Here is a 20,313-nt window from a genome sequence, read left to right as displayed (position 1 = left end):
CCTTCTGTGGCCTCCATGTGCTATGAAACATCACGAGCATAATGTTTTTGCATAAAAGTAAGGGTCACGATAAGCAGTGTAAGCATAATTTATGAATAATTAGTAGATTTTAAAGGTAGCTTACTACATTTTCCATAGATCCTGTAAAAGGAAGTCTTACAAATGTCTCAAAGAGACATTCAAATCTGCAGATGGTAAATGGAAAAGTGGAGCTCACGGTGACCTACGTTACGCTGCTAACCAACAATAATCTACTGATTTATGGCAACCTGGCTTTCACATTTTATTTCATTTTTTAGTGCAGAGAATATTATACAAATGAGCTGCTTATTCAGAACATTTCAAAATATCAAGATTGTGGCTGTGAAAATTATATTTATAACAATATCTAGCTTGAACTCTTTCACACTTCCAGTTTCTGTCTAAGATGACATGCACTCTCTACCGTTTCTAACTAAGTTGCGCATATGAATTAAAAAGACTACTGGCAGAAGCAGTGGAAAAATGAGAGCTACAGGGAAGTTGCAGAGGATTCTTTCCAGAGTCACGGGTAGTAAGGAGAAAAAAACATTTTTTCATAAGGTACGTGGTATTTTACTTACAATTAATGTAGGCAAATTAAATTAAGATTTTGAACTATTTCATGTTGTGTTAACAGAATGACTGTTAACACATCAGAAACAACTAATACAGGTCAGAAGTGCAGAATATAAATGTTTATCAAAGGTTAAAACTGTTTTAATTTCATGTCCTACAAAAAAGAAGGTACTGCAGAAAACCTGGGACAATGTCCCTCTCACTGCTGATTTAAACTGAGGAGAACATGAGCTGATGCATGTACCATTCTTTGCTTAGCACAGCTTGTACCTATACATGAAAGGTTAAACGTAACCAAGACAACAACACAAATATTATTTCTATTACAAACCTAGAGTAGTAGCTCATACTTGTCCAGTAGCTACTAATAAATTTTTTTCTGTTTTACTTAACGAGTTCTTTTAGCTAAACGTTCACGCTGTCTGGATGGTTATTCTGCCTCTAAACCATACAAAACTAGATTTCTCTGGGACTTGTCCACAAGCATATTGGCTGGCCACTCTAACCTTATAAACACAGAATTAGCACCCTTATTTTCCTAAAATGGATGGATATAAACGTAACCCAAAATGTAGAACAAAGCCTAACACCTGGCTCTTTACTGATGAAAAATACATCACCACAAATCACCCACAATAAATGACATCACAAAGATCCACTTAAACAAGAGATTAAATTGAGTTAGAATGTTTTATCTGTGTATGGCATGTAGCAAATAACTATTGAATCCTCTATAAACAGAGGTTATCCTGACAAATAAAAATGCTTTCTTTCAAAAACAGGAAAGGACAAATTTACACCTAGAATTGAACAGGGCTAGCTCACTGGCTGTGCACTAATTCTCCCTGCCCAGCCTGTGGTCAAAAAGTTATTTTTGTTTCATTTCACACTTATGCTATAGCATTTCAGTTGTCTTTATCAATTCATCTGCATTTTGCAAGAAGAGACTGAAACAAAGCAGGTCTAAGTGCAATCAAGGAGGACACCAAAACAAGTAGAAATGCCTTGCAAAAGTATGTACAACTGGAAAATACTGGGAAATTAACAAAAAATTTAAAATTCAGACTGCTTTCATCCTGGGATATAAAAGAGGATAGAGAAATTTAAACTGAAGATTAAGATAAGATTAAAATGCTTTATGTAATTCTCATATACTTGGTACTCTTGCAAAATAAATTTTAAAAAATTTGCTTTAATGTTAGTACAGCACATATTACAACCAATGTTGCTATAAAGATGTTTTAAAGACATGCTAACAACACGTGTGCAATACAGCAACAAGGAACTGTGCATCTGATCAAAATCTGAAAGCTAAGTTGTATTAGAAAAGATGCCCTAGTTTATAAAGCAATAAGTGACTGCCTTTAAAAGTATTTTATGCTGATGTTGCAAAGACCACCTGTCTCTCATGATCGTAGAAAACATAAGAAACAAGCAGTGTAAAAGGATGCAATCAAGATGCTGGTGAAAGTGACTCACTGAGGGGAGCAGGACTGGGAGCATTCGTGTGGCCTCACACAAAAGCTTATTTTCAAGACAGTGGCCAATAGTATTATGCTCTGCAATTAGAAAACTCTTTCACCTGAGGAAATTGATACCATTGTGTGTTGGCACTTGCAAGCCTGTGCTGCAGCTCTCAGCTAGCTGGAATCAAGCCACCAGCACAGAACAAACTGTATCCTTCAGCACAGCACTGGACCTCAGGAAATAAAACCTCCTGAAAGCTGGATCTTTTGGCTGCATCAACACAACACCATGAACTTGGGTCAGGGCTGGACTGCATCTGGCTGGTAGCAAGGAAGATTAAACATGTTCTGCTTGTAAAAACATACCTATAAAAATGTTATTTGTGAAATCATGGCTCAAATGCGGATTTTTTGCTGGACCAGCAAATCTACGAGTGATAATGTCACTGCAGAATTACACAGTCTTGTCTTAGGAAAAAGAGATTTAGCCACTGACATCCCAAGTAGAAGAAAGAGTGGTACAATGGCTGTCTGTGACTTTGGGGGCCACAGTGCTCTGGCCTTTACTGCAGAAGGCCAAGGAGGCTGTGTCAGAAGTTCCTGCTGCATTCAGTTCTGGTTGGCTAAATATCAACATATTTCAAATAAAGCTGTATATTAAAAAAAAAAATCAACTTCTGAAACTTTTTTTCAGTAGTGCTTAACTCAAGCCTTTTATTTTTCTGGGCTACAAAAGAACCTTTGTATAATTTTGCCTCCAGCATTTTTTCTTTAATCTTTAACCTCTGAAAAGCAAAAGACTGAGTTTCTGGAAAGGGACTGAATAACTAAAAAAACATTTCTTATTAAAAGTAGATAAGTACCCTGAAAGACCAAGAAATATATATTTGAAAGTAATTTCAGATTCAGTAGCCATGTGCTTTTCAAAACCTATTAAATGCTTTGTACAACCCACTAAAAAAGGTCCCTTTTCTGGTTTTGTACTAAATATTTTGTGCTGGAAATAGATTTATAAAGCAGTGTGAAGTCTGAAAATATACTGAATCAATGCTTTATAATGTGGTCCGAAATTAATAACACAATGCAACAGGCAAAATTTTTTGGCATATTTTTGGCATATTCTTGGCAGAGACCAAGAGTATGTGACCTATTCAGTCATCAGTCATCTGAATAAAACTATTTTGTTCAAATTTTGGAAAGTGGTCCTCTTGTCAGCACAATTTTTAGCATTATGCCATTTCTCACAGAAGGAAGAAAAAAGCCTTAGAAATATCTGGTCACATACAGAAAGCTTTTCGAGGTCTGCTACTAGATCTGTGCAGATGTATGAAGGCTTAGCAAATTTAGCAGCTTGATGGAAGCGAAACAACTCCTAAAAATCTTGTCTCCAATGATTTCCAGTCCATCTTTTGGATGTAGTTCTTCCATCAACACTTAACTCCATTCAAGGACCTATAATCTTTGTATGCCCCTCTATGCCCATTCCCCTTTGCTATCCAAGACCATTTCCTCACGAACACTCCACTATACCACATAGCTTTATCTGTCAGCCCACAGGACCCTTTCTTTTTTCTTTTTTTTTTTTTTGGAGATAGAAACTATTCATATTCCCCTATAATTAAGTCATATTTCATGCAGAAAGCATGAAAGTCAGATACACCTAGTGCTGTGGGAAACACACATTAGCAAGCCCCAAAGCCACTTCTTCCATAGTGATTTTTCATTTGACCTGTCAGCTAGACTGTTTTGCCTATACTACCTAGCATACTCTATGTATTACACACAACATTAATTTTGTTGCTCCTAGCCTAAAAAAAAAAAGCCAGGTAGATCCAATATGTATCTTACTGTTGTTTTTTAAAGAAGTATGATGCTAATTGAGTATCAAAAGTGTTATAATTCTTTTCATGTGAAATAATTCATAAATATTTCTAAGTATTCTTTTCATACTTCCTATGAAATTGAATTCTGCAACACTTGAATAATGGGAGGAAGCAAACACAATCTTTTTTTCATTCTTAAGCTAGTAGCTCCCATACCTTTCCTAGCTTATCTAATCACATAAATCACGTCACTTCAAACAACAGTTCCTCTAACTTTATGCCTGTGATTCAATCCAAAGATACTGCTGGCTTGTGTAATAGATAGCACAAATGGTTAAGAAGGTCAACCCACCGCTATTTGCTTAAAGAAAAAATTATATGACCATCCTTACATAGTGCCAGTTTATTACAGTTAACAATTGGTTATCTTAAATGTTTCTTTGAATCAGAGATGTAGCTTACAATATCAGAGTTGAAACTCATGATAAAAACACATGAAAGCTTGTAGAACTCTGCGATGTGGCCTACATCTTTCATAATGTTAGCATATTAATATTGGGACTAAGGAAAAAGAAAGTCCTGAATACTCATGACACGGATGATTCCTTTGAGTTGGAAGAAATTACTACTTGTCAGTGTTCAAATGTGAATTCAAAAGACATTGCCTACACATTTTTAAGTTTCTCTTGAATTCACACTTTGCACTTGCTTTTTTCCTTGCCAGCTTGCAAGCTGCCTTTGAAAAAAAAGAATTTGTCAAAATCAGAGAAAACTGCCAAGCACTGCAGACAAATTATATGCACTTCTGAGGGTAGATCTATTGCCACTATGCTGTTATTTACATATAAAAAATGTAAATAGACTTTAACAGAATGTGAACCGTAGCACCAAATAAACCTCAAAACAAATCACTCTACCTAATAAGTCTACACGTCACAAGCCTACCCCATCAAACTTAAAACCAACTACCCATAAATGCCCCAGGACAGAAATTCCTTTCTAACATTCCATTTCAAACATCACATTATGTGATAATCTGAGAACTGATGCAAAAAATGTCTAACTGAAAACTTGTGTTACTATCTCTCTACCAGGACAGCAAGAGTGCTCCCTTCTCTCCCTGAGAAGGGACACCTCTCAAGGTTACTCCTTGAAATTGAGAGATTCCTTGCCACAGTACATTCTCAGTAAGTGAACAACAGCATGCTGAACTTTGACATCTTAGCTAAGTGATATGAAGGATTGATTGTGCACATATAATCCTTTACACATAACCATTGACCAAGTCTGGGACTAGAATTAGATCTGACCGCACCTAGATTTCTCTTTGAGAAGAGTTTAGAAAGCAAGGGGGTCCTTTCTGTACCTGATGACCCAATAGGACAGTCTCCCTGACAGTTTAATCTGTCTCTCCCTCTACGATGTAAATAGTCAAGTGTACTTCGACATCAAATCTTGTGAAATCACCATCGCACTTACCAATTAATTTTGGCAATTCACTGTTTTATATCAATAAAATATATGATGCTTCACTCATAAGAGTGAAGAGCATCATTCCATTTGCAACATGGATGAAAGGCAGTTATTTTTTTTGTTTACTGGACTTGGTATCGTTATTCTTCATTCTCCCTCCCCCCCCATATGTTGCTTCCAGGGGTTGTTGGCTAATTTTTCGCCAAGTCTTAAGTTACTATCAGAGTACAAATGCTTTGCTGGCAATAAAGACTTTCTGAAAAGCAGCAACTTTTTTTACTTCTTTACTTCACAATGACTAAAAAATTTGTCTTTCATTGCCTTATGCTAAACATAATCATTGGCTTGCTCTCAACTGAACCAAATATCCTGATATGACCATCTCACACCCAGCTAGGTAAAGCACAACAGAACTTAAATCCAAGCCAGTTTCTACATATTACAGCAAAGCCATAGTTTATAAAATGCATCAATATGAATTCAGCTGTGACACGATTATTTTTTTTTGAGTGCAATAGAAAGGAAAAGATCGAATCTTACAAATATCTAGATTTTCCTTTGGTCTTATACAACTCTATTGTGCAGTGATTTGGGGGCAAAAAAAACCCAAAAGCCAGCAGAAAGCTTAGCCAAGCAAAAATGACAGACCCAAATGGGGGATAAACACACCTCAGAATAAAATCTCAGATGTGTATATTAAAAGAAAAAATCAACCTGCAAACTACAGTCAAGTTGTATAGAGACACCTTAGCTATTATTTATGATAATAAAGCATCTATGATAATTTTTGATTGTAACACAACAGAACATTCAAATTTTTTATCTGAGCCATCTTCTAGTAGAGCAAGAGGTAAACAGTATGTTTCTGTAGCTTCTTATGTCATGGTGACATAAAACAGAATTCTGTTTCTCTGTTTCCAAAACTTATTCTCATACTTCAGAAAAAACTTGAAAACTCTAAAATTTAAACTGGTTCTTAGCACTGAGGCTTAGATTACTTTTCAGATGAACTTGTTCTATAAAGCTAACAGGTTCCAGAAAAAATGTATATCAAAAGAATACTCACAAAGCTGAACGCCATTTAAAATGCACCGGGAAATACTACATCAGTCTAGCATGGAAAACACTTTTCATAATGTAAGTATCCTACTAAAGTTTAAAACATTTTTTAAAATTAAATAATTATACCTGCAGCTTTCTGTGAGCTAAACCGGAGAGTAAGGGATGAAACCTACTTTTAAAAAAACAAATTTTGAAAAGTTTAAAAATGCTTGACACATAGTTTTGACTGAAAAAATGAATCATCATCCAAATAATACCTTTTTCCTATTGCATATGTTAATTGTTTGCAATGAATCAACTTTATTGCCAATAATATTGTTTAAGATTTTCTTTTTTTCAAACTTTTTCTCTTATTGGTAACCAGAAAAATTACTACAGTGAGAATATAGTTGATACAAGATTGCTACAGGCAGTAATATAAAGGAAGTCACATTTTTGTTGAAATGCTGGAATTCCACCATGAATGGTCCCCAGATTCTAGGGCTCTCACACAAGGTCAGATGGAAGTGCCTCTTCATCCCCAACTGCACAGTACTGACATGCCTGAAGGGAAAGCCAGTGCTGTCCTGCAAGAGCATGGTGCAGCAGGCACTGCCTGTCTGCACAGATCAGGTCTGACCTGCTCACTGCAAAATCCTGAGCCTGTTTCAAGCATGTGTCATGGGTAATAATGGTAGTGACTCTCTATTAGGACATACGAAGCTCTCCTGATTTGAAATTTATGACTGCTCACTGCTGAAAGAGAAGATAATCATCAACCAATCTGTCTCCTTACTTGTCTTTACCTACGAATTGTTAACTGTCATAAGAAATCTGTTATTGTACTGGACAATTAAAAAAACATGGTTCTGTGATAACATAAAGTTTACACTCGTAACTGAGTTACTAAGCAGACAAGAATGTGAGACTGCAAATTGCCACAGTGGTCATTAAATCCAATCTTCCATGAACTTCACCATAGAAGTTCAGTAACAGCTACAAAACCCACTATCACACACACATCATGAAAGACACTGCACCCTAAGAAAAACTGAAGATCAGCAATAAAAAAGTTTGTTCATTTGGACAAAAGAACCACTGGCATTGCACTAGGCAATTCATGTATTTTTTTTTTTACTTAAGCAGCTTTACCCCTCTTATAGTCTCAGACAATCACAAGGACTTTCACAAGCTTGACATTTTATTTGATAGTAGCTGATCTCCAGTCTACCTGTGAGGTGAGCAGAATGTACAGGCGACAGATAAAACCACACTTTCTGTAAACAAGTTCATGGAGCAGCAAGTCAGGAAATGGCGTACAGTGTTCACTTGAGTTCATCAGAAAAAAAGACTAAACCAAAATGCCAGCTTCCCACTGGTATCACTCAGCTGAAATAAGCATAAAAGATGCACCTCCACTGTACTCTAGAAACTTATTCCCCGAAAGAATCATGTGTGACATGTTTGGAGGAGAATATGATCAAGATTATTGTCATTTCACACTGAAGCTAGGAAATAAAGTAATTTTAAAAACTGCAGTAAAAGTTTACAGATATTTAATATTTTTCTTTTAGGTGGTATATTTTTATAGTCAAGACACCTTTTTTAATTAAAAAGTTAATAAATCCTCCAAAAGCTAGTATACCACCAAGAATTACCAATACTGATTAATAACATACTGAAAACTTCAGCACAATATGCATCATCAACTATATCTACTTAAAGACTGTGGCACTCAAGTACCAGTAAGAGTATGAACATCTCTTTTGTTGTACCATTGCTGCAACTGGCAAACCAGTTGAAAGCACTGCAAAATTAACCCTAGATCTTTTTACTGCAAATGTTTTATCAGTCAATAAACAATTCAGGGAAATTTGGAACTAGCCATTAAGAGATTATAAAAGGAAGGTTTGTTTCCACCCCCAAAAATTAAAGCTGTATCCTAGAGGTAGGAAAACATCCTGTTTTTTAGATGAAGTTTAAGATAGAGTTTTCTACATGAATTACTGGCACTAATAACTTACATTTCCCACCCACAGCACTGAAGTACACCTATGATTTTAAAGATATCTGTCCGGACCAGATGTGTTCTGAAAGTATCCTCATGGTATCTAGACTTCCATAAAGAATCCATTACTTTTTCTTTCAAACATCTGCATCACCTACACAGAAGTACCATGGAAGTTTATTAGTGATGAAATTTTACTTTCTTGTGTAGATACCACTTTGAAGTTTTGGTGTTAAAAGTTACTCAGTCTTCTGAAGTCAACAGGACCTGTGAGTGTGAAGAAAAGGACCTTCTAAAAAGGCACAAATGAACCTCATGCCATCACCTTATGTCCCACACACCCCTCTTGCCTTTATCAGGCACCTAATCAATGCATTTTTGTATCATTAGCTCAGATGCATCATTAGCTAATCCCTGTCTGACAGCAGCTCAGTTTTGTGGTGTAATCTGGTGTGTTTGTTGAGATGTGGTGTGAACAAACGTGCTATGAATTGGACAGATATAAACAGGGCAACACAATGCTCTAAATAAAAACAGCAAGTGCTCTGCTTCTGTTCCAAGCATGGGGTACAGGACTGCTGAATTGATTCCTATCTGTTGCTGGCAACTACATAATATTTTTCAGGGTAAAAAATTCCATATAAAAGTGACCTTTAGCTCAGATTTTTTCTGACTGCAAGGCTGTTCCAACTTCTCATTTTTCCAGTAGTAGGAACTTTCTGCTCTCTAACATACATTATTGCTTGCCAGTTCTTATGTCAAAATAAAAGTGCTTAAACTAGGGAAGAACAAAGTAGTTTAAAAAATGTTCTAGAAGTTAAAACCTCATTTTCAAAATATTAAGGCCTAAAGCCTTAAGCATTTTTCAGTGACAATTTCCACATTCTGCCCCCCATCAAAAAAAAAAGACAATTAGAAATTGTCTTCAGAATTAGGAGAAGTTAGACTCATAACTGTCAGCATTAATTGCCAAGATTAATTTTGTTCTTTCTGAATACTTAACTTTGTTCTCATCAGAAAACACTTTGTCTAAGAAGAAAAATACACAGAACCATGCACATCTACACTTGGATAAAACATATGCAGACACCTTGAAACAACTTATGCAATCATAACTCAGTTGTTTACCAAGATCACAATGTTTGACTGTGTATTAATAAGAGTTTTGATAACTGATTTCTGAGGCATTCTAAAGAAAAGGTTTAAAAACTTGTCATTTGAGTGATTTGACTCACCAGTCTGCTTATCTTTAAAAACAATCCTTTAGTTGAAATGACTTGAAAAACTGTGAAAAACCACCAACCATTGGTGGTTACATATTGTTTTATCTGTCTGTCTCTTTTTATTCTCACTAGGCACCACCCAAAACCTCTGAAAAGTTTATTTCAATCAGCTTCTGTTGGTTTTGTTGTTTGTTTGTTTTTTGTTAATGTCTGACTAGGAATTTTTACTTGGGTTATCATACATATTGCCAACATGACACAGTGAGGTATTTGTTTCACAAAGCAATTATTTTGAAAAAGGAGGTGGCTTTCAGACAGGTATGAAAGGAAAACCAGTCCTTCACAAGCCTCAGATACAGCAATGACTCCACGTGTGACACTTGTGTAATAGGCTTGTCAGAAATTAGTTACTCCATAGTGACAGGATTACCAAGGTCTCAGTATCTCAATTTCAAGGCTCAGCCTCAAGGCTCCTCTCCCTCAGACACACACAAAGAGCTTAATCACATCAGCTGGCATCTTACCCTCAACTGAGCATGAGTTGTTAGAACTGAGTACAGATATTTCAGACATTCACTGCATCTCTCCTTAGGGAAAGAGTCACATACCCAAATCAGCACCTCATGTTTTCCACTAAACCATAGCTTTTCATCTTCCCTCACAGCTCTGGAACTTGGAAAAGTTCCCTCATGAGACAGCTGCTCTTTTTCTGGCTCTCATCACTGCTGTCCCAGTAGCTCCTACACACAGCCTTGCAGCAAGGGCAGCCACTGCCCCAGGAGACTTCACTGTCCTGGCACAAAGCTGATGTTCACCCAGCACTGTTTCTCCAGAGTCCACTTCAGTTTCTCTTAGACACCCTATCTCAGAACAACAATTTCCACTCAGGAGAGGAAAAAATTATACAGGATATACCAGTTTTCTTTAGCAAATGGGAATGGAAATGGTATTATGACAACTATTCGGGCAAGATAAACAAATTAATTAACTTCTCTCACACCTAAACTAAACTATCTAAAACACTTGAAGCCACTTGAAGGCTGAACGCTGCAGGTCAAAGAAAAGGCAATTTTTTTCAACAAAACCTACTGTAGCTTTCAGAGCATCAGAAACCATTGAAGGTTATGTCCATGAGCATTGAACAACTGTCAGACATTCTGAATTTATCACTTGTTACCACTACTGTAAACAAATCTTTGAGTCCTGAAGATAGTTATCAACTCTGTATCCCAAGACATTCCTTCAGTTACCAAAGCAACTACAAGCCAAGAGTCAAGTTAGCTTTTTTCTTACCCCCCCCGCCATCTTTGATACAAGCCCTTTCAGTAAAAAGTCTGCTGAAGTTATTTTTTCTGAGCAAAGAAAAAGGCTGCATGGGAAATAATATGCCTGTCTTCAAAAGCAGATTTGCTGTTAGCCATCTGGTACAAAATCTTTTTGAAACACAGAACTCTACTCAGGGCGTTTTTTTACTGAAACTGGAAGACTACATCAGAAGTGTATTAGATAGGAAGAGACCCAGCTTTCAATTATTTTCCTGTCAAGTTCAGATCAAAAGTCTGAAAATCGCCTCCCTCATCCCAAGAGGTGTCATACCTGAGGCAGTTGTAACTTAGCTATCTCAGACAAAATATAATTTTTTGCTTAGACAATGGGGAGTTGTACTTACCAATGACACAATGACAGAAAAGGGAGCACCTTTAGCCCTAGTGTTAACTATTGAACAGAAAACGGTCTTAAGCTGTGTTATCTTCTGTTCCATATGACTCCTTAGAGCCCTTAGGCTCTTTTTTCACTATTCCCGGCTTGGCTTTGACTAGAAATTCCATTTTGGACCAGAGAAAACACTTCCCATCAAGTCTGGTATGTACATTCCTAAAAAGGAGGGCTGGTTTCAACTAATTAACATTCTCTAATGGAACAGCTATTTCACCAGAGGATTCATTATCAGTTCTAATTTGACTTTTAAGTAATTATTAGAGCAGCATGACAGCAATTACTTTAGCTGTGAAAAGATGGCAATAAATTAGAGACTGATACAGCAAAAGCTGACAAGAGCTGGCAGGGCTTGAAAGTTGCTGCTTCATGTTGCATTTCCCAGAAGACACTGACTTGGAAGAAAGGGCTGCTCTTACACCAGCCCCCACTCTGTTTCTCGTACAGCCCTTAAGTGGGACAAAAGGAAGAATTATTTTCAGACAACAGAGTATGATTTCAGAGACCTTTTCCTCATGCTTTATTTTCGGCTAAGGCACCTTAGGAGACAATTTTTTCACAGAAAAGCTATACTGGATTTCTAAAACAGTCAAGTTCAGAAGTTCACACAGCATATGCAGTTTTGTTGTTAGACTGAAGACGTTTCTTTCCTTTATATTCTCTATCATGCAAGCAGTTATCCTCAAATCCAAGTCAATGCCCTACTTGAGTCAAGCATAAAAAATGTGGCAGGACTAAACATTACACTTATTCAGCAAGTCTTTGGGCAACTGTCACACAAGAAGCTCCACAGACTATGTTTGCTCTTTCTACTGCTGAAAAAGCTCAGGCTCAACCCACGTCAGAGCCTGATTTAAGAATCACAGTAATAATCACAAGACCAAACTAGTTAAGCATTTTCTTAACCCTAAATTAGCAGAACAATGAGTTTTCAAAATACTATTTTTCCATACAAAATCTGATTAAAACAGTCTCTAAAAGCAAGTTGTGGCTCTTACAAAAGAAACAGAGATACTGAAAAATAATCTAATAAAGCCCTGTCAACTGTTCTCTGCCTACTATCTGCTAAATCAAATCAGAACTAAAAAATCCTAAGTTCTTAAAGAATCAAAACTTTTATCATTCACCTTGTAACAAGTTACAGGTGTATAGTGAACATAACTGAGAAGGGAATGATTGCCAGATCTGTATCATTTCCCCCATTAGCAGAGCTTGAAGAAACTTTTTTTTTTATCCACCTAAACCACCTCAGATGCACCCAGCTCCTTTAAGAACTTAATTCTAAAAGAAACATTTTATCTTTTTTTTAAAAAAGGGGGGGTGGGGAACTGATAAAAGCAACTGGTATATCAGAGACCAAGGAAAAAAAAATCAAGTCTGAAGTTTTGCCGTATCTAAAAAGTACACAGATAAGTAGTTTTTTGAAGTCATTCCTTCATTTTTTTGTTATTATGTGTCTTGCAGGAATTCTAATTTTATGTTCTAAACAAGAATTCCTAATTGCAGACTTTCTAATTGCTGTTCCACATTTTAAAAATTCCTTTCTCAGATCTTTTGTAGAAGAAATAGACCACACACTGTAGAAATGTGCCTTCACATAAAAAACCAGCATAAACATTCTGAGAATATGTGGTTGTTTTTTCTTCTTTCCTGCAAAACTAGGTAAGTACTCCTGTATGAAACAGGCTTGTTTTCTTTAAAAATAAACCTATGAAAATCTCAAAAAAATTTGAATGGAATAGGTGATCTTCAAGAGATCACATGCATAGAGGCACACTTTTCTGGATGGATAATGCAGCTTACAGAAAGAAACTGGAGAGGCTCAAGACATAAATCAGTCAAATGAGAAGTGAAGTATAATATACCTCCACAGAAATAGGCAAACCAAGGTCAGCAGCCCAGAAGTTAAACCGAGATTTTCAAATGGTAGGTTAATTTTAAAATTCAGGGCTATTTAACCTATGAGAGAACAGTAGCTAATGAAAATTACCTCAGACATTTATTCACATGGCTTTAAAACCATCAAGCCTAGTCCCACCACAAATTAAGCTGAAGAGCTATGGGCTCTTGTTACAGTGGTGGTCAGGGAGTGGTCCAAAGATAATTTACTACTAGCATTTTACTCACACAAGGGTGAAGACAAGACGAGGGAGATGAGGAATTCCCTAGATCAAATACTGTTGAATGCTTTGAAGTTTTACTGGAAGATTAATCTTTTATTTTGCTTTTTAACTAATAGGATTATTTTGGTCTGTAGCTGGTGGTGACCTCACATTTTGCACCAAACTTTAGTTGGTAAACAACCACAAAAAATTATATAATGATAAACGGATTCAAATGCCAGAAATGACAAAAGAAACTGGGGCCTGCTCCAAAGCAGGCATTATTAGAGGCATTATGGCCTAAAATAAATTTATTGGCATCACTGTAGAGCACAGCAGGGTTCAGTATCAATCTGATTTCACTTTTTAAAGCTTTCTTCCTACCAAATGTAACAAGCTTTAAGAAATCCTACAATGTGTATTCATTTACTTCGAAAAGTGAAAAACTGGAAGCTAAACCATATTACTAATTCACAGAATTATGTCAGAATGTAATCAGAAACTAAACTGAGACACTTCAAAATCATTAAATACTGTTTTCAGTTCATGCACCTTTAGTTTCAAACAATGGACACAAAAATATTTTCCCATGGCTCTAGCACTTCCTCCTTTAATCTGCAGATACCATCCATCTTCTGTGAAAGTGTCACCTGAGCACATATGCTAAGGTCTGCATTAAGAAAGTCTGTCAATATAGACTTTTCAACTAATCTAAACTCCTTGAAATGTGAAATATAGTAGCAACTCTGGAACTTGGCCAGGTCAAGCATCTGCAACTACTAAACAGCCTACTTTCAATATCAAGCCCTTAAGCTGTTTCCTGAAACAGGATGCATTTGTATACATAGTGATTGTATATTTATTTTACTACAAAAATGGCTACCAGAAAAAAAAAGTCCCACCCTTCCATACTTTGGGCAAGTCCACAAGTATTTCTTTCAGAGACTTAGTGACATGATAGGAATAGCTAAAAAAATAAAAATACACAAAATGTAAAGTCAGGACAGAATTTTAACTCTAAGTGTAAATAATTCAAAGAATCACTATTTTCACGTTTTCTTACCAGATGTTTGCAGTTCTACCTTAGAACAAATATGCAACAAAATGGCTGCTTCTTTTCCTGGATGATACACTACAGGCACTAAACACAAAACTGCCATTGTAATTTTGCAGTACAGCAAAAACTCTTCATAATTTCTGGCTTAAAATGGAATAAGTGGAACCAGTTTGGTCTGGTAAAACAGCAACCCATTCCACAACCAAAGAATAGTCTGATCTGTCTCTCAGTTTGCTGAGGAACTATGAATTTGTGGTGTACTACAAATTTGAATGGAAGTAAATGTAAATGTAAACAATGTAAACAATTGTTTCAATGGGCTTGCTTGTCTTCAGAGAAAAAAGAATCACAGGGCTACAGCTCTAATATAAGTTCTGTTCATGAATTCCTTACGATTGTGTGGATGGTGGGAAAAGGGAAGATGGCTTTTAACTCAAAAGCAGTTCTCTAGTAAGAGGTTTAGACTGAGTTTTCAGCTAACAATAAATAGTATTAACTGCAGAGGACTGGCACCCATCAACATATGGGACTACCCTTAAAAATGATTTCCTAAAACTATTCTACTCAGACTAAGAGTTTCAGTGGTTTTGTTTTTTAAAGTTCCACCGTTATGTCACTTTCCATATTTTGGAAGTCTTCCACAGCTCCTGTTCTCCACCTTCCACCACATTTAAAAAAGGAATCCTTATTTACACACAGAAACCACACCATCAAACACTGGTTTGAAACAATTCCCTCACAGATTATGTCTGAATCTGAAAACAATTTCTGCTTCCTCAGCCTAAGATTTATTGCCTAGTGAAGAAACAAAACTCTTTGTGGCTCTCAATACTTTTAGCAGATCTAATAACTGAAGAAGTAATTCTGACTTTTACAGTTGCCATTATTTTAGGATGAAATCTGATTTATAATTTCATAACCTTAATTTCTGTATCACAGCTTACGTATATTTTTAAAGAGGTACCTAAACAGAAAAATACCAGATTATGACATTAACTAAAGTGTTTGTTGTCAAAAGATTCCTCATGGAAACTAGGGTCCAGCTTTTGTAAGCCTTTTCATACACTTTCTCAGAACTGGCTGCTAAAAAATGCCAGTTTAGCAAAATACAGCCAATGATACTTTGTTAGCCTTCAGGACAATCTCACAAGGTAACAAGATTCAAAAAGGTAACTTAAGTGTGTGACTGAGAGTCACCATTTCTCTTGTACCTACTATCATGTTAGGGAAAAACTTAAAGGATCTGATTTCTGAAAGACTGCTTCAAGTGTTTCACAGAAATATTTAAGTGGTTAGACTCATAACACCACAAAAAGCCCTAAGAAATGATGCTGACTCCATTCCCTTGACACATTCTAGGAAGAATGGCAACTTCCTAAGAAGATCAAGCACAGTTTTGACAGGTCTTGCCTGAAGAAGTTTACACTTGTTTTTCAATAGTCTTTTCAAGCACTTGAACAGAAATAGTCTGACACGAATTTCTCCCTCTTAGTTTATTATTTTTTCATAAACACTCCACTAAGCTACCAGTCTGCCTTAATATACAGACTAAGCAGCTTTGGGGAGCCAAATTAGTTTCTTATACTGCTGGAGGTTTGCGATGTAACTTGCAAAAACCAGTCTGCTTCAACACACATTACAGAACAGATATCAAGTAGTGTGCTCAGCAGAGCTACATACTTTATGTGTATACTACTGAAAACTTATAATTACATGTCATGGAACACCTGCACACAGTATTTAGGAAGGGAGCGCCTTCAATGTCATTTCAGCATGACATGGAAAAGAAACTGTGGAATGAAGTCACTGTCATCAATCCTCTTCAGAGCTAGACTCATCCTCCTGGTCAGACAGCTCAGCCACAGGAAAGCGCAGGATGGCTGCCACCCCTGTCAGCTGGCCAAGCTGCTCTCCAGACACATGAAGGCTGGAGAAAATGCGCACTGTGCCCATGTTCTCCCGCACACTGTCTACCAACTTAACGTATCGGGCACGTGTAGCCACATCCTGGTGCCGAAAAAGCTCATCACTGATCAGCAGAGTATCAATGGCCATGGCTTCATTGGCCTTTTCCACATGTTTCAGGCCATAAAAAGCCCGGTCAGGCTCGTGTTGCAGCATTTTATAGAAGTCATCTAGGGCTTTGACCTCACCAGCTGCCTTAGTGTCAGAAAGGCGGCTGGTTACGGCTGGGTCGCAGAGTGCTTCCTTCAAAGCGTATTTATGTCCTGAGGAAGAGTGGACCTAGAGCGAAAACAAAGTCAGAGGTTTGGTGTTTTCAAAGAAAAAGGACCATTTTTTTGATTAGCCAATCACAAATATCTTCCACTATACATAACAATAACCTTGACAGTTATCTGAGGAAGTTACCTCCCTCTTGAAACATACAAAATTCTTTTCTTAAGGGATCTCTCCTGCAACCCAGAACCTACACCAAATCCCTTAAACTGCACTTCAAGAAGCACTTCAAGAAAACTGTTTCACTTATTCAAAGACTGCATTAAATATGCCCACCCCAAGGGAGGGCTACTTGAAACTAAGAAACTAAGATCTAAGCCTCTCCGTTTTAAAGCATTCCAGAAAAGGCCTCTTAAGACTGCAGGGATATAGTGCAAAGGCATTGACTCTTGCACAGTTGCACAGCTATTATGCTTGCAAAACTGTGAAGTACATTGAAACTTCTCACACATACTATTACTTCCATACTACAAATGCAAAAGGAGGCTCCTTGGTGTGCTGGTCTTCTAACGCTGGGACCATTAAGTATTGGGACACACTTCACTCACCCTGCCCCCAGCCCTCTGCAAGCATAGATTACAGGCCTACTCCAACTTAAAAATTATACAAGTACCCTCATGAAAACTCATTTTAAGCTCTGAATTTGCCCACTTCATTAAAGGCTAAAACCCCCACCCACTCAATGAGATGATGAAGAAACGGGAAAAAATGCCATGATCTGCATAACCTTCAATACAAGACTAACAACAAAGTTAACTAACCTATACCACATCCAGGTACTTTTTAAAAAACATCTCTACAAAGCTGTTATTAAACGTGCACACTATACAGCATGACAGAGTAACAGCAGAGTTAAAGTATTTTCCAATTTGTACTTCACACTTTACATTATTTATATTCATATAAATATGCCTTTATAGGGAGTTCCATTTCTCTACTCCACATTAAGGTATCCTAGGGGGGGAACCATCCCTGTATCACGCATAACTACCTTACAATTTGAGAGGCATGAGAATAATTTCCTTATGATGCTCAGTCAGAAATTCATTTTGTCTAGTAAGACAAAATAAATTTCTGACTGAAATTTCCCTTATTTCCCATGTGACTACCTTTTACTATCACAGACAGACAACTCTCAAGTCCGTTTTCACCCACTCTGGAAACTGTTTAGCACCTTACCTGTAGGAACTTGGACCTGTTCTCCAGCAGAAGTTTATTGTCAGTCTTGACTGCCTGCTGGAACATGTAGTCACAGAACTGTTCCCGCACGAAGCCCGGGCTTGCGATCAGGACGCACTTCACCACCTCGAAGTTGATGTGCCGCTGGATGGCCTGCATCACCTGCTCGTAGAACCTCTCCAGAGCGCGGTCGTGCTGGCTGCAGTTCCCTTTCCTCTTCCGGGGGATGTTCACCTCCACCTTGGCCCGGGTAAGCGTCATGCTGGGGGTGACCAGGCAGACGTGGGCCAGCCCCTCCTGCATGACCACGGCGGCCACGTCGGCGCTCCAGGCCGGGTCGCAGGCCTGCTCGATGCGCTCCAGCACCACGCTGTCCCACTGCTTCTTGGCCAGCGTGAACTGCCGGTTGGGCTCCAGTTCGATGGTGTGGTAGGCGCCCATCTTGACGTACTCATTCTCCTGGATGTTGGTGCCCTTGACGCGCAGCTGGCAGGCCTGCGAGTCGAAATCAATGGCCTCCACGCAGAGGGTGAGCGTGGTGCGGACGCGGTTGCTGCCCACGCTGCCCGTAGCCGACTCAGTCTGCACCTTGCGGATGGTGGAGGCGCGCAGGCTGTCCCCGACCTGCAGCAGGTTGTACGTGTGCCACATGTCCTCGGGCTCCTCGGGGATCAGCGTCACCTGCCCCGCGTTGTCCTTCTCCAGGTCCTTCCTCACCAGCCTCATCCTGACGGTCCCCGTGCCCCGGAGGGGGATCCCCTCGCAGTCCCGGACTCAGGCGCGGCCCCGCCGGGGCTCTTATGGCCGCTCCGCGCTCCCGCCGCCAGACCCTCGCCCTACCCTCGCCCTACCCTGCACAGCGCGCACGCGCGGCGCCCGCCGCCTGCCCCCCCCCCCATGGCGCATGCGCGCACACCCTCCTCTCCCTTGCAAAGCCGCCGCCGCGGCGGGCGCTTCCCCACCTCTGCTCGGCCCCGGCCGGCCTGGGGCATGCGCAGGAGCGGCGGGAAGGCGCGTAACCTGCGGGTGGATGGCGGGGCTCCGTCCTGAGGGAGGAAAAGTCCCTGAGGGGAGCGGGGAAAGGGACTGGGAGGCAGCCGAGGTGCTGCGAGGGCTGGAAGCTGGGGTGTGTCCCCGCTGCTGCCTCGCGGGGAGCACGGTGGGAAGGAGTCGCGACGGCGCTGGTCCGTCCCTTCCAGCGCTTCACAGCGGCACCTCAGACTCCCGAAGGCTCCTAACGCGGCCCTTCACGTTTCAGAAGAGGAGAAAAAAAACTTAAACCCGGCAAAACCAAGCAGATGTGGAAAGTTGCGGGTACAGATGAAGAAAGGGACAAGCGGCATGGCGATGGCCGATCCCCTGGGCCGGGTCAGCGGGTGCCGAAGTGCCCCGGAGACCTCAGTGCCACCTCCAGCAGCTGCTGGTGCCGGGCTAGGGCGGCCGTCACACAGCGAAATGAGAACCGGGCACAGGAAACATCTAAACCTGAACTGTTACTTGGACGCTGCTCTTAAACTGAACTCCAACCTTAAAAGGTTTTGGTTACATTTGCACGAGTCTTGACGGCTTCCTGCATCTCAGAGCAAGACAGCTTTGAGGTGCTTCAGAGGCAGATGGGCACTTTTCAAATGAAGCTTGATGTCAACAAATATAAGTAATATGCCTTGAAAAAACACAGTTCAATTAGTTCAATGCTACTTGCAAAGAAACTGGACCTGAACAATCACTATGCAATTCATTTGCAGCCCAGACAAATTTGACAAGCCAGAAATAATAAAAAAACTGTTTCATTATACATTAATACTGGAGAAGAAAAGGTGATGTGAAGACGTCAAAGCAGCCTTCTAGTTTCTGAAGAGGGCCTACAGGGAAGCCAGGGAGGGACTTTCCATCAGGACCTGTAGTGGCTGGACAAGGGGGAATGGGTACACATGAAAGAGGGGAAATTTGGCTTAAATAATTATGGAGAAATTTTTTACTATGAAGGTGGCGAGATACTGGAACAGGTTGCCCCAACCCTGGCAGTATTCAAGGCCAGGCTGGATAAAACCTTGAGCAACCTGGTCTAGTAGAAGGTGTCCTGGACATGGTGGGGGGGTTGGGACTAGATGATCTTTAAGGTCTATTCCAACCCCTTAAAATTCTGTGATTCTAAGTTCTGTAGCTTATTTTTGAAACAGCATATGACACTAAAAATTCCATTTCAGAATGAATGTTGCAAATTTAGAATAAGTAAAAGAATGAAGAATAGAAAAGACAGTGCTTGCATGAAGAATGATTAAAAAAAAAAGAAAAATTGAGAAAGTAGGCAAACTAATGTGCCCTGATAAGTGTGTCTGGGCATCTGGAACAGGTACATTAAGTTTAGAATGACTACACAATTTGATAAC

At 39.1% G+C, this 20,313-nt stretch overlaps 2 protein-coding genes across 3 annotated transcripts in view; both read right to left on the bottom strand.

The window, feature by feature from the left end:
• Positions 1-20,313, bottom strand: part of ITGA1 (integrin subunit alpha 1) — a 71,927-nt gene that overhangs the window by 46,571 nt on the left and 5,043 nt on the right. The window lies entirely within an intron of this gene.
• PELO (pelota mRNA surveillance and ribosome rescue factor) lies at positions 11,839-18,808 on the bottom strand. The gene is made up of 2 exons (XM_064641340.1): positions 17,924-18,808; positions 11,839-16,750 (listed from the first exon to the last, which is right to left on the bottom strand). The coding sequence occupies exons 1-2, from the start codon at positions 18,647-18,649 to the stop codon at positions 16,319-16,321; spliced, it is 1,158 nt and encodes a 385-aa protein (XP_064497410.1). The 5' UTR covers positions 18,650-18,808; the 3' UTR covers positions 11,839-16,318.

Source organism: Pseudopipra pipra, chromosome Z (genome assembly GCF_036250125.1).
Source record: "Pseudopipra pipra isolate bDixPip1 chromosome Z, bDixPip1.hap1, whole genome shotgun sequence".
In the NCBI taxonomy this organism is placed as follows: domain Eukaryota; kingdom Metazoa; phylum Chordata; class Aves; order Passeriformes; family Pipridae; genus Pseudopipra; species Pseudopipra pipra.
Note: the sequence above shows the minus strand (reverse complement) of the source record. Positions and strands in the feature narration are given on the sequence as shown.

Coding starts and splice junctions, on each gene's coding strand:
- PELO (XM_064641340.1), bottom strand. CDS start 18,649: ATGAGGCTGGTGAGGAAGGACCTGGAGAAGGACAACGCGGGGCAGGTG. Junction 16,751..17,923: donor ACAGGTCCAAGTTCCTACAG/GTAAGGTGCTAA, acceptor TTTTCGCTCTAG/GTCCACTCTTCCTCAGGACA.